The following is a 14,053-nucleotide window of genomic DNA, read 5'->3' on the forward strand; positions in this document are numbered from 1 at the left end:
TTAGCTTTGAAAGTATTATATATGTTGATTATAATGTGAGATAATTACATTCTCACTCTAACCTGTGATCTGAATACTCCAGTAACAATTTTTTTAATTTATATGAAATATAATTAAAGTCCTCAGTGAAAACTCCTTCTTGTTTGTTTTATAAGTACATAATTATTTTTACAAGTGACTAACGAAAAATTATTTATTAAAAAAATAATCTCAAATTCAATGCCATATATTACTGCTGGGACAAAAACCCAGTTAAGATGATAGCAAGCCTAAGAAGACCAGTAAAGATTCTATATAAATAAAGGCTGACTATTCTGCTTTTGAACTAATGGCTCAAATGGAATTCAGCAAAAATTTCTAACCTAAATAATGCAACATAAATAACACTACCCGGGGCTGGCCCCGTGGCCAAGTGGTTAAGTTCGCGCGCTCCACTGCAGGCGGCCCAGTGTTTCATTGGTTCGAGTAGTAGGCGCGGACATGGCACCGCTCATCAGGCCACGCTGAGGCGGCGTCCCACATGCCACAACTGGAAGGGCCCACAACTAAGAATATACAGCTATGTACTGGGGAGCTTTGGGGAGAAAAAAAGGAAAAAAATAAAATTTTTAAATAACACTACCCAAGGATTATCTTAGGAGGAGATGCCTTTTACTGTCCTCTGAAGCCAACCTAAGAAGTATTTTCATCGAAGTAAGTGGTCTAAATAGATTCCAACATGATCATTCTTCCACCTGACAATGCAATGTGACCTAGTAGATGAAATGTGTTCTGTAAATTTAGGTTATTTAGATTCAGTACCCAATTGTATCAGAGACTACAACTTTAGGATCTTTCCACCTCATTTTTCTTGCTGTTAAGATGTGGACACTGCTGCCATAATAAAATTTGGGGGAGTTACATAAAAGAACAGTGTAATATTCATAAATCCTGTATATGGCTGCTTCCTAAAGATATACTCTGAGATTTTCCTTGTCTCTGTTCTGAAGAAATTTCACACTATGAACAACTAATTCATCTGTCAAATGCCCAAATGCAAAGATAAAAGCTGTGATACAAAATTCTGTCTTTTAGGGGCCGGCCCCGTGGCCGAGTGGTTAAGTTCGCGCGCTCCACTGCAGGCGGCCCAGTGTTTCGTTGGTTCGAATCCTGGGCGCGGACATGGCACTGCTCAGCAAACCACGCTGAGGCAGCGTCCCACATGCCACAACTAGAAGGACCCACAACGAAGAATATACAACTATGTACCGGGGAGCTTTGGGGAGAAAAAGGAAAAAATAAAATCTTTAAAAAAAAAAAATTCCATCTTTTAACATAACCTTAGGAGCTTTCCACAACACTGCAAAATTAGAATTTAGAACAGTCTTGCAAACAAATTATAAAAATCTATAAGCTCAAATAATACTATCTTTCCTATGACCATAAGATGCAATGACAGTTTTTTTAAAAGCCACAAAGCACTCTAAACAGTATATGTGTACTACCACGAAATACATTGAGTAAAATGGATTTCAGACACAAAATAGAATTTGAAGTTTTATTTACATCACACACACACACACTCTAATCCCAAAGAATGACTCTATCAAGGGTTCTTGGTGAAACCATAAAATAAACACAGTTGGCACATCACAACTCTCTAATTATGGATGAAGATTTAGCAAGCGATTTTCCCCCCAACTTTATTAAAGCTATTTTAAATAATCTTCCATTTCTGATAATTTCTAGTATGTTCTCAGCTCTATTTTCATCCATTGTACAGGCAATATTCAAGAATGAAGGAAATAAGTTTTTTCAAGAACTCCACATTTATATTGCCTCCAGTCAGACAATCTTAAAAGAATTTTGTGGGTTTCTTCCCTTTAACCTAGGATCAGAAAGAGAATCCAAAAGCAGTAAAAGAAAAAAAAGACTAAATGGGTAGGATTTCCCCCATTTAACACTGAAAAAAGTTCAGTGAACCAGTCTTAATAGCTTTACATTTTGCAGAAAGAACCTACCCACCATGGGGCTACTCAGACCACTGAAAGAACATCCAACCTTGAGGGTAGACAAGAACGGGAACTGGACAATAAGCTCTAGTTTCATTTTTAATCTACACCAGGATCAGCAAACTACAGCCCAAGGGCCAAATCTAGCCCACCACCTATTTTTGTAAATAAAGTTTTATTGGAATACAGCCATACTTATTTGTTTTCATATGGCTGTCTTCAGGCTGCAATGGCAGAGTTGAGTAGCCATGACAAACGCTGTATGGCTCACAAAGCCTAAAATATTTACTATCTGGTAGTTTACAGATGGTTTGCCAGCCCTTGGTCTACAATATCTAAAATTGTTGAAAATCAGTATGAATATGTCCATGAGGTAAAAGGCTGACCAACAACCCACAAAATTGCTTTCTGTCACAGTGTGTTGAACAGACTCTATAGGCAAATTCTGATAGTACTCACCTGATTAAGAAGCATTCTAACCCTCACACATTGCTGATGGGAACATAAAATGGTACAGCCACTTTGGAAAACAGTCTAGCATAACTCAAAAAGTTAAAAAGAGTTACCATTTGACCCAGCAATTCCCCTTCTAAGTATATACCCAAGAGAAATACCAAAACATAAGTCCACCCAAAAACTTGTAAATGAACGTCCATCGTAGGATTATTTATAATAGCCAGAAGGTGAAAACCACCCAAATGGCCCATCAATTGAAGAATAGATCAACAAATATGGTATATCCACGCAATGAAATATGATTGGGCCTTAAAATGGAATGAAGTATTAATATATCTACAACGAGGATGAACCTTGAAACTATTATGCTTAGAGAAAGCAGCCAGTCACAAAATACCACATATTGTATGATTCCATTTATTTGAAATGTCCAGAATAGGCACATCTGTAGAGACAGAAAGTACAGGAGTCGCTCCCAGGGCTCGGGAGCGATAGAGGGGTGAGAGGTGAAGTATACAAGGTTTCTGTTTGAGGTGATGAAAATGTTTGAAAATTTATTGTGGTGACGGTTGGACAACTCTGTGAATATACTAAAAACCATTGAATTGTACACTTTAAATGAGTGAATTATATGGCATGTGAATTATATCTCAATGAAGCTGTTACCAAAAAAAAAGGCATTCTATTAATCTGTTAAAACATCCAAAAGCAGAATATTAGAGTCTTATATTTAGGAATACTCCTTAAAAGACAGTCTCTGCTCATACTAAATGACAAGTAAAACAGTACGGAAGAGCAGGTGCTTAGATGGGTCACATTTACCCAGGTGAGAATCCCCGTGGTGCCACTTGTTACTGCCACTTAGCCGGGGGCAAGTTACTAATCTCCCTCTTCCTCAGTTTCCTCAACTGTAAGATGAGAAGTGGGATGACTGACTCAAAGGGAAGTGTTGTGGCCCAAGTTCCGTTACAAAAATATTAAGAATTTAACACCATGTCCAGCATATAATGAGCACCCAAACCACAGAATTTGAGAACCAAGGAAAAAAATTCCTCAAGTTGTCCCTGAAAACTGTAGCTTTATACTTATTGTCTGAATTTCTTATGTTACCTGGGTCACTAAAACTAAAATAGGAGCTGTGAATCTAAAACTGCTCTAAAAGAATAAGGTTTATTAATTTAAAAAGATAAAACAGGATAAACATTTTTAAGAATTTTCTTAAGATTTCTTTAATTTTCCCTACCTGTATTCCCCTACTCCTTTTTCCAAATGAGCAAACAGGCCTAAAATAATTAAATGAGTTATCAAGAAGACCAACCAATCATTTGAGCCTCACCTCCTCTGTAAAGATGTCCTCAACTTCCTTCTACTCAGTGGTCACAGTCTCTGGATTGCTCACTTAACACTCTCACTCCTTCAACAACTCCTAACTGAGTACTTACGCGTCAGTTACCGAGTTCTGCTGAGGATACTAGGTGAACAAGTCAGACGTGACCCTGGCCTTAACAGGCCTTATGGTCTAGTTGGATTAGATCTGAACTATTTGTCAACTTCTCCCGTTGACAGAGAGCTCCTTGAGGCCAGAGAACGCAAGTATTTGGTGAGTGATAATGATAGTGGCAATTAAAATAACAACAACCACCTTTAGACATTTTACATAGATCTTGTTATTCAATCCTCACAACTCTGCAAGGTATATACAATCACTCTTATTTTACAGATAAAGAAATGAGGCTCCGAGAGATTAAGTAACTTGCCCAGGGCCACAGAGCTAGAAATGAATGCATAAATGAACAAAGGAATAAATGTTAGCACCACTAACAATTTTACGCATGTGGTAGAAAAGAATGTTCACTTCACCATATTATTTATGTAATAGAGCCTGTGTTTAGCACTGAGAAAGTGCACATTTAGAAATTGTTGAAACTTATCTACATAGCTGCCAAAAGTAATTTGAGTATCTCAGAGACATTCTGGAAATAAAAAATACTTATGCTGCACTTTACAATCACTAATCCATGGAAATGGCTTGCGAAGCAGCTATCATTCCTTCTATAAATAAGGAGAAAATGGCTACCCTGTGCCCAAAGGTTACCAGATCAGATCTTAGGGGGCTGCCTTACAAGCTACAAAGCAATGTTGATCCATATGTTTGGGGGGAAGGACATATAAAGGGTAAGCAGAAAGGTAAAAAATCCATGATGTTTCCTAAAAACACGAATTAGATTCTATAAAATAGCAGGGGTATAATGGTAATCTGTACATTTTAGCAGGGCTAGAGACCTCTGTAACTGAATTAATAACTTCAAGTGTTTTAATAAAACATTAAAATCTGCATATGGTTAAACAGTAATACTTCCATCCTAGATCTAAATACACCCAAATACTCTAAACTCAGGGTTAAAATTAAAAGCCTGAAATACAGACTCAAGATAGTATATTTGGATATTATTAAACTACACTGAGAGAGAGAACAATCATAATTCCTATCTGTAAATGATTCAAATATTTGAAACAATGGTAACAGGAAAAAAAAGTGTATTAACAGAAATAAAAAAGATTGAAAAAAAAAGAATGCAACAGCCCAGTAATAGAACACAAGATGCTGAAATGAAATAATGTGCACTTAGATACAAAAAAATTGGCTTAAGTGCAATAAAGTAATAATTTCTTATTGTGAATGGATGAAGACAACTAAAAAAAGCAAATTATCAAATTTAGTTGGGGTTTGGGGGGAAGAGCAATGTGAAAGGGGAGGAGAGTACTACACTCACCAACTGGAACCAAAAACCTTGAGGCAAGGAAGAATTCAGTTCCCTACAGGGGGAAAGGATTTAAGAAAACAACACTGGTTTGACAAATATCAAGAACTCAAAGTAAATTTATAGTATCCAAAATTTACTTTGTCATTTCATTAAAGGCTTCCATTTAATTGAAAATTATGCACCAAGCTCAGGAATCAAAAAGACCTAATCTTAGGAAAACCAAATGGTTTGCCTAGAAGCCAGCCATGAGAATTTGCAAAACACAGCTATAGTGAAAAAGAAATCTACTCCTTTTTTTACCCTAAATATGATGGTGATGAGAAAGATTCACAGAGAGATAGTATATTACCAACATCCACAGAAATGAACCCAGCACCTTGCTTTTCAGTCACACCATGAACTGAATATTAAACATTATATTCATGTAAATTGACTTTCTGGTATAGACGAGCCTTTCTGGGTCCTCAATCAGAATGTGTTGCCATTTTACACTACTGATCCTCCCCACTGTGAAACTTCTGCGATGTCCGGCTACTGTAATTCTTCTAACTCTGTGAGTTACACTCCAAGCCACAATCCCCCAGCTCAGTCAACCCCCCAAAACGCATTCACTCATAGTTTCACTTCCCCAGATGATTCCCAAATCTTCACTGTCATTCCAGATGTCTCACTCAAACTCCTGTCAGGCATTTCCAGCAATGTACACTTAGAAATGGCCTTCACTCAATTCAAAGCCAAAGTACCAATCTACACCATGGAATACTGGGCAGCAGTCTAAGAAGAGACAGAGTTAAGACAGACACATAGATGGATACAGAAAGGTCATCAGATATACTATTTTTCAATGGAAAATGAATATTTCACTATTGTGTACAAATATGATCCTTTTCTGTTTTTCAAACAAAAAACTTCCAGAAAGATATACAAGAACTAGACAATGGCTACCTCTGGAGAATGGGGTCTTGGATGGTGGGAGAATGGAGAGAGACTCGCTAGTTACCCTTGTACCATCTATAGTTTTAAATTAATTTTATAAAAATGAATTAATGAAGAGAAAGCAGTAGAAAATTATTAAATCTCAAAATTGGAAATACACATTAACTTCTTTTAAGTCAAACTAGCTTCAGAAATGAAATCTTCCCAGTGTAGACAGCCAAAGAGAGACTCTGCCTATACTGACTTGGACTCTGCAACCAATCATACCAAAGTACCACAATGGCCATCAGGGGAATTATAGTGTACTGAGTTGAAAGAGGGGAGACCAAGATACTGGGTGGCCCCAGGAGAGAAAGAAAGGAGAGCTGGTCCTATAGCACCTTGAACCCTGTAACATAAATCCAGAGCCATATTTGGTGGTCTTAGAATCTGCACTGTCAGTTGCAACTAAAAAGCACAACCAAAAATGTGATCAGTGCACACCCCATCACCTTGTTGGCTGGGGTTAGGTACCTGCTCTGCAGCAGCGACTCAGTCACTTGATTACTTAGATGTGTGGTGCTGACAAACAGCTGAGATGCTCACAACTCCGCTGCTGTGATCCTGTACACAGTTCGGAGAGACAGAGAGAACAATTTCAGTATTTTTCTCACAGGATACAGGAATAACTACCCTGTGGAAACTACCCCACCCCACTCCCAACAAACACCTCTCTCTGCAACCTCATTACTTCTGGTTTGGCAAGTTAGGAGTAATCAATCAACTATTCTGTCTGTTGGGGCAGGGAAATTGGAAGGAAAAACTTGGAGAGTAAAAGGGATAAAGTTCCAAAACAAATCATATTTTGGATGGATGGCCAAGATTCTATATTTCCATTGCTAAAGAATGCACAGACTTATCAGTTTGGTGGCAAACGCTGATATTTCATTAAAGAGAAAGACAAAAAGAAAAACAAAATAGATGAAACAATGAATAGTAGTATGGAACCTCTGCTGAAGAGGTAAGAAATTTAACTAGTGTGTCAAACAATTAAAATTTGCAGTAAATAAACTCTGAAAATGAAGACGTGCTTTTAAGGAAACCCAGTGCAGCACTTTCACAACTGGAATCAACAATGCAGCATGAAATGAATGCACTTTAGAACCAGCTGGAATCCCATGTATGATCTCAGGTAAGTTACTTACTCCCCTCTGAATCTCAGTGTTCTCAGTAGAATGGGTACAATTAAAGGAGATAATATATGTAAAATGCCTAACATTAGAAGGCATAAATGTCAATTTCCCTTACAAAGTAGGCATTAAGTTATGAAAGATTTTTTTTTTACTCATAAACAATCTTATGTCAAAGTTCCCTTAAACAGTGCTTCTGCCACATTCAAAATGTGAAAACATTTACAAAAATGCAGTAATTCAAGAACAATCTCAAAAAGTGAGGTATACTTGCTTCTTTAATTTATTGAGTAGGGCTACAACGGGAGATGGCAAAAGAATTTTTAATTTAAAGGAACTATCCAGGAACACAATTTAAGGGACATTAGAGACATAGTCTGTCAGGTGAAACTGTTGCAGACACAAGGGGAAAATGGAGGGGGATGAACTACTTATGTCAAGGACATACAGAAGGTAAGGAAGTCGCAGGAAGCATTTACGAAGACAAGGTGCAAATGACACTTCGCAAACTCCAAGTCCTAAATCAGACTGTAGAAAACAGACATGAAGAGACTGGGAGAAGGTTGTGCACATGCAGAAAGGCAACTGAGTAGCTCAGTTCCCTCCAAAATGGTCCGAGAATCAAACTCCATCGTCAGGAATCAACACGGCTTACCTACTCCCAATAAAGCCTGTGGCAGATAGGAATCCACACCCCACGTTTAACAGGTTTTTCCACTGCAGAACCTCAGTTTAACCCCCACGGGCTTGGATCTTTCTGGGCCACCAGCAGGTTAGCTGGTGACTATGTTTCTTTTACCTTTTGTGTTGCTTCTGTTACATGACTGTCATTCTGATCAAGCACTTCTTGCATGGAACATTTACTCATTTCTGGAAAATTCTTCGTTCCATCAGGCTCACACTTGACCTTTTCCTAACATTAAAAACTAACCTACCTACAATGTCCAGTTAAAATTCCCAGAAAGATGTTCCAACATGAGGTAACATTCCCAACTGTGGGACTAGAAACCGAAATCACTGGGCTAATTAATATATGTGAAAGCCATAGTGATTAGTACAAATCAGTAAAGTTAAATTCTTCTCTATGCTAAATTATGTATTTTACATATTATTAACCCAATATTTACATAAAGGCTGCACTTAACTCAATTATCTGGCAAACAGCCGTTATGGGAATCTCCAGTACAGTATTTAAAGTATATAAGCAACTTAACCATACTCTTTTAATAGAGTGAATGTGTAAACACAATCCATACTAAACTGATAAGTTTCTTGATATTAAATTAAGTCATTATAGTAGACAGCCATCATCAACTGTTATTGAAGTAATCCTTGTTCTGTGTTGTTCCAAACATCAGACAATCACCGTGTTAGCATCAAATGAGTGCCATAAATCAATGCGAATCTTATAAGACCCAAAAATCAAAGCCAAACACAGGTTGAAACAAAATTCTTACACAACAAGGCTCAGAAACACAGTGTAGAGAAAATAAAATCCATGTTTTGGTCTTTTGGCTTCAATACCTCCCCCAAAACATTTATTCTACCTTTTAAAAACTGTAAGCCTCTGAAAAGACAGTCCCAAAATATTAGACATAACTTACGTTTTAAACCAATGATTCTCAGTCATAGCTGCCACATTAGAATCACTTACAGAGCTTGAAAAAAAAAATACTAACCAGGACCCACTCCCAGAGATTATGATTTCACTGCTTTGACACAGGGCCCTGGCACTGGTCTTTTCTTTTCTTTTTTTTTTTTTTTTGAGGAAGATTAGCCCTGAGCTAACTGCTGCCGATCCTCCTCTTTTCGCTGAGGAAGACTGGCCCTGAGCTAACATCCATGCCCATCTTCCTCTACTTTATATGTGGGATGCCTACCACAGCACAGCTTGCCAAGCAGTGCCATGTCCACACCCAGGATCTGAACCGGCGAACCCCAGGCCACCGAAGCAGAACGTGCACACTTAACCGCTGCACCACCGGGCCAGCCCCGGCACTGGTCTTTTTTAAAAGCTCCCCTGGTGATTCTAATATGCAGCCAGGTGGAGATCCACTACTTAAACTAATACAGCCTTTCGAGACAATTATTGCTCTGAGGTTGATAAACATGCTTTTTGCCTTTGAATGAGATTTTATTAAAACTACTCAATTCATTCCATAGTTAATGAGCGACTGTAACAATGCAGACACTGTGTTAAGTAACGGAGAAAGATGTGTAACATATGTTCCCTGCCCTCAAGAAGCTCCCTGTTAGCTAGGTGGAGAGACCCATAAATAAGCAACTGTAATTAAATATGATAAGCGCTCTTGAGGTGTAAGCAAATACAGCATGCCTCAAACTTGCATGTCATCCTTGAGCAGAAAGATGGGGTCATGCTGCATGAGTCCAATTTTAGTCTGTGTCCTACCAAGCAAGGCAGGAAAATCAGAAGTTACAGGTTACTAAACACTCAGGCAAATATTCAGCCTACACAAGGTGAAAATAGTGTGCGTTTTGCTATTCTCTTTCACAAAACTGCTGTACCATGAAGGTAGGCATTCCTATGTTTTAATTTGGATGAATCATCTTAAAATTTCCTTCATGTAATATTACTGATTGTACATTCACTTATAAAACTATAAATTTGCAAAAGATAGAGTAAATGATCATGACATAAAAATTAGCCAATTACTTGTATTTGCACAATACCTTTCCTTTCTAGTAATTGCCACATTTGCTAAGATAAGAAGTTTGGGTACTATGATAAGGTCCCATCATTGGAGTTTTGTTTCAGTCACTTGAAAGACGTTACATGGGAAAATGTTAAGGAAACAATAGGCATTCAGAAGAGTTTTTGTAAGACTTTCAAAAATAAGAAACACAGAGGAAAAGAGTTTAAATTTTTTTTAAAAGATATAGCATCCTCCCAATATCCATAATGAATCAAGCTCATCATTCCCTTGAAGATAGTGGATGAGTGAGTAGGTAAGTAGTGACGTAGTGGAATGAGTGGGTGATCAACTGATCCTGAAAAGTGAAATCCATTTTAAAGTACCTCAGTGAAAATTTCAACCTATTAAGACCTAAGGGTCAAAAACAACTTGTGATACTAATTTGGTATAAAAGAAAATCATAATTCCAGAGAATTTGGAGAGAAATCAACAAAAAGGTATTCAGTACAAGTGAACATCTTCAAGGCCTTTCTGTTTAAATCCAGAGCTGAACAAATTGTAAGTTAAACGTCTGCTGTCAAGGTCTCTGCAAGAAAATCTCAAGTGAATTTCAATTTCCAGATCAATATATGCTGAGACAATTTACGGGAGAAACCTTCAACCTTTACACAGGGTGAGGAACACTATCATTACATTCTTTATCACGAAGGCTACCTTGAATTCATTATTTCATGGAACAACATATTATAAATGGCACTGACCAAGTTAGATTTTGTAGGCTATGAATGAGATTTCACGTTCATAGTAGTTAAGGTAGCCATAGCATACGTATCCTCTCAAAATTAGCTTGCCCTCCCTCCTCATGCAGCTTCAAAGCAACAGAAGAGATGAATTTAGTTCTAGGAGAGGTGTTTCCTGAAAATATTCTATCAATTATATCTCAGCAGAATACTCATGGTGCTAATGTGATGCTGACCACTTCTTTTCAATATCCAAAGAGATCAGATCATCACTCTTCCAGACCTTAAGGAATCAGAATGAGTTACTAACATTGATTCAATGATGGCTATATTTCGTCATCACAATATAATTAACATTTTTTAATGTCACATTTCCAATTACTTCACAATTCCAATTATGCCTCATTTAAATCAAATACAACCAAGACAAAACAAACATCATTCACTCCCCCACACACACAAAATCATTTGGGGGCTTTTGGGAAACACCTAATTTACCTTCAGTGGGTGCTAAGAATGAAGAAACCAAGGAGATGTTTTGACATATTTGTCTCTAGAACTGTGCTATTCACATATGGCTATTGAGCACTTGAAATGTGGCTAGTCCAACTGAGGGACTGAATGTTTAATTTTGTTTAATTTTAATTAACAAATTTAAATTTAGAAAGAGATACTTGATTCAGTAACTAGAAAACTTTTAGGGATGTTTGGAACAACTTGGGTATGTGAATCTACTTTTGCAAATGCAAATTTTATGAAACCTAAATACAGATCAAGTATTTCCGATGAAAATTTAGCTTAGTGTCAGAATTGAGACGTGTTGTTAGTGTAAAATACACGTCAGATTTCAAAGATGAAAGAAAGGACGTAAAATAGCTCCATAATTTCTATACTGATTACATGTTGAAATGATAATAGTTTGGATCTATTGGGCTAAATACAATATTTTAGTAAAATTAATTGAACCTCTTTGTTTTTAATCTCTTTAATGTGGCTATTAGAAAATTTACATATGTAAAATTTACATATGTAAAATTACATATGCGGCTGGCATTATATATCTTTTGGACAGCTGTGCTCTAGAGCACTTCCACAAGCACTTTGTCAGGGCACATTTGGACATCCTTCTTCTAGTAGACAGGCTGGTCATGTAACAATAGATGCAAGGAGTAACATGTCCTTGTATCAATTGGGTCTGAGGAAAGTGTGTAGCAAGCTCCATCCACAATTTCACCATGTGAGGCAACACTGAAATACCTCAACATGGAAGAAAAAAATGAGTTATCAGCACTTAAACAAATTGAAATTCAGTACTGCAGACAACTTAACAGAGAGCGAGCCAACTGCTCTAAGGTCTTGGTTTCATTTCCAAACTGCGGACCTTAAAATAGACAATAAAGCACCGCTTCCAAAAAGAGGTAAAATATTTCAATGGCAGTTATCTAGCAATCCTCAATAAATAAGCAAAAATTGCTCTTAAATCTTATCTCCTCAACTTCTAAAGCCACAGAATACACACTGAACTAGGAAATCAACTTCAGATCGCCAGCATTTCCTTCACAAGCAAATTAGCAGGATTGTGCACTTGGAATACTGTTTGACAAGAATGAAAAGGAAACTATTCAAAACAGATTTAAGGAATGGACAATTAGATGAGGAACTGCAGATTTAATTCTCAATCAGCACTGTGATTAATCTGATTCTCTGCTTTTCCCTAGTGTAATTATACAACGCAGATGAAAGGATGAGCATTTGGACTGTCAGTTCTATATTCTAGACCAGCCCGGTGACTCAAAGCAGACGGCTCTACCACCCTAACCACCATCCCAACAACAGTCGAAGGAAGCCTCGAACACTGATTTAACAGTCATTGCATAACGAGGCATTAAAAATTCGGATACCCCCAACTCTTTCCACGTTCGTCCATACCAGGGGAGGAATTCGCTGAAACTGAACGCACCCCGTCTTAAATGACCCCCTCCAATCCGCGCATGGGATGAACACAAAGGCATCTATCTAATATCCTGCACAATAGACACACACCCCACAATTAAAAACCCTGGACGTTCTTTCTCTCTCTCTCCACGCAAGCAAAGGAAATGCAAGCTGCTCTTTTCGTTAATGGTCTGTGCTACACGCAAGATAACAATAACCCCAACTGTTCCCAGGAAGCAACTATAAAATCGGTTCTGCCACGTCCCTGTGCAACCGTCAGATAAAATGCAGACAGCAGATTTCAGCCGGCCCCACGCCTCACGGGGTGGCTGACCTCGGCTCGCTGGCCTCCACGGATCGCTGAGAAACCCCCAGACCCCCGCCCGGCAGGAGGTCCAGGTACACGTCTATAAATACTCCCGGGTGAGGAGGACAAGGGAGGCGGAGGGGAGGGAGGGCAGGGGGCAGGCCCGGCGCGGGCGCGGGTGCGGGAAGACCCAGGCATCACTGAACTGCATTTCTCCACACTCCCGCTCCCTCGCGTGAAGACTCACTTGCCGATCACCTCGCACAGCTCGTACACATCCTCGAAGAGCACGTCGTCGTCGGCCATGGTCCGGAGGGGACAGCGGCCGCAGCGTGGAGGGCTCCGAAAACCGGGGTGGGGGCGCCAAAGAGCTCAGTGCCCGGCCCCTGCTCGCCTCCTCCCCTCAGGACCCGCGAGCCCTCGGCGCTGAGGACGCTCGAGCGAGCGGGGCTGCGAGGCCCGGAGACTGCGGCGCCTTCCTCTGCAGGCGACCGCCCCGGCGCGGGCGGCGGGGCCGGGGCGCGGGAGCGAGGGCGGCCCGGGCCCGGCGCCGCCCGCCCGCCCGCTGCTCCTCGCGCTGCTCGGGCCGCGCTGCCCGGCGTGCGGCTCCTCGGGGACCGCGCGGCGCCGCGCTCTCCACTCGTCAGCCCGCGCGGGCCGCGAGGCCGCGACCGCTCCCTCTGCTGAGGCTGGCTCCGGCGCGGCGCGGTGCGGCGCGGGGCAGCTCCGGCTACAGAGGGGCCCGCGGCAGGACCATGGAGGGAGGATCGCCGCGGAGGGAGGTGGCGGCGGCAGATCGGCGCTGGGGACCAGGAGGCGGCGGCAGAGACGCTCCCTCCTCCGTCTCCTCCTCCCGCCGCCGCCGCCCGCCTGGGAGTGGGAGGGGGCTTCGCGGGACTGGCTCTCCGTGCGGGCGGGAGCCGCGACCGCCGCCTTCAGCTCCTCCTCCTCCGCTCAGCCGCCGACCTGCTCGCCAGCCCCGCGTACCCGCCTCGCGCACACACGCCCTCCTCCCGCTACGGCCGCGCGGCTTCCCGAACCACAGGCCCCGCCCACTCCAGCCCGCCGGGAGGCGGTGGCCCAGGAAAGGAAACGGGGCT

The 14,053-nt window shown here is 40.6% G+C and overlaps 1 protein-coding gene across 23 annotated transcripts in view; it reads right to left on the reverse strand.

Moving 5' to 3' along the window:
* The window catches only part of CASK (calcium/calmodulin dependent serine protein kinase), a 374,427-nt gene extending 360,670 nt beyond the window's left edge, over positions 1–13,757 (reverse strand). For 14 of the 23 annotated variants that reach the window (XM_070258205.1, XM_070258203.1, XM_070258201.1 and 11 more), the window contains exon 1: positions 13,201–13,502. In XM_070258205.1, the coding sequence (XP_070114306.1) occupies positions 13,201–13,259 (59 nt within the window). In that variant the 5' untranslated portion in view covers positions 13,260–13,502. Of the gene's footprint in view, positions 1–13,200 lie in introns of all 23 variants that reach the window. The other 9 variants (XM_070258206.1, XM_014728817.3, XM_001489920.7 and 6 more) reach the window with 1 other exon arrangement.
* Positions 13,758–14,053: the final 296 nt, after the last annotated feature.

This window comes from Equus caballus, chromosome X (assembly GCF_041296265.1).
Source record: "Equus caballus isolate H_3958 breed thoroughbred chromosome X, TB-T2T, whole genome shotgun sequence".
Taxonomy (NCBI): domain Eukaryota; kingdom Metazoa; phylum Chordata; class Mammalia; order Perissodactyla; family Equidae; genus Equus; species Equus caballus.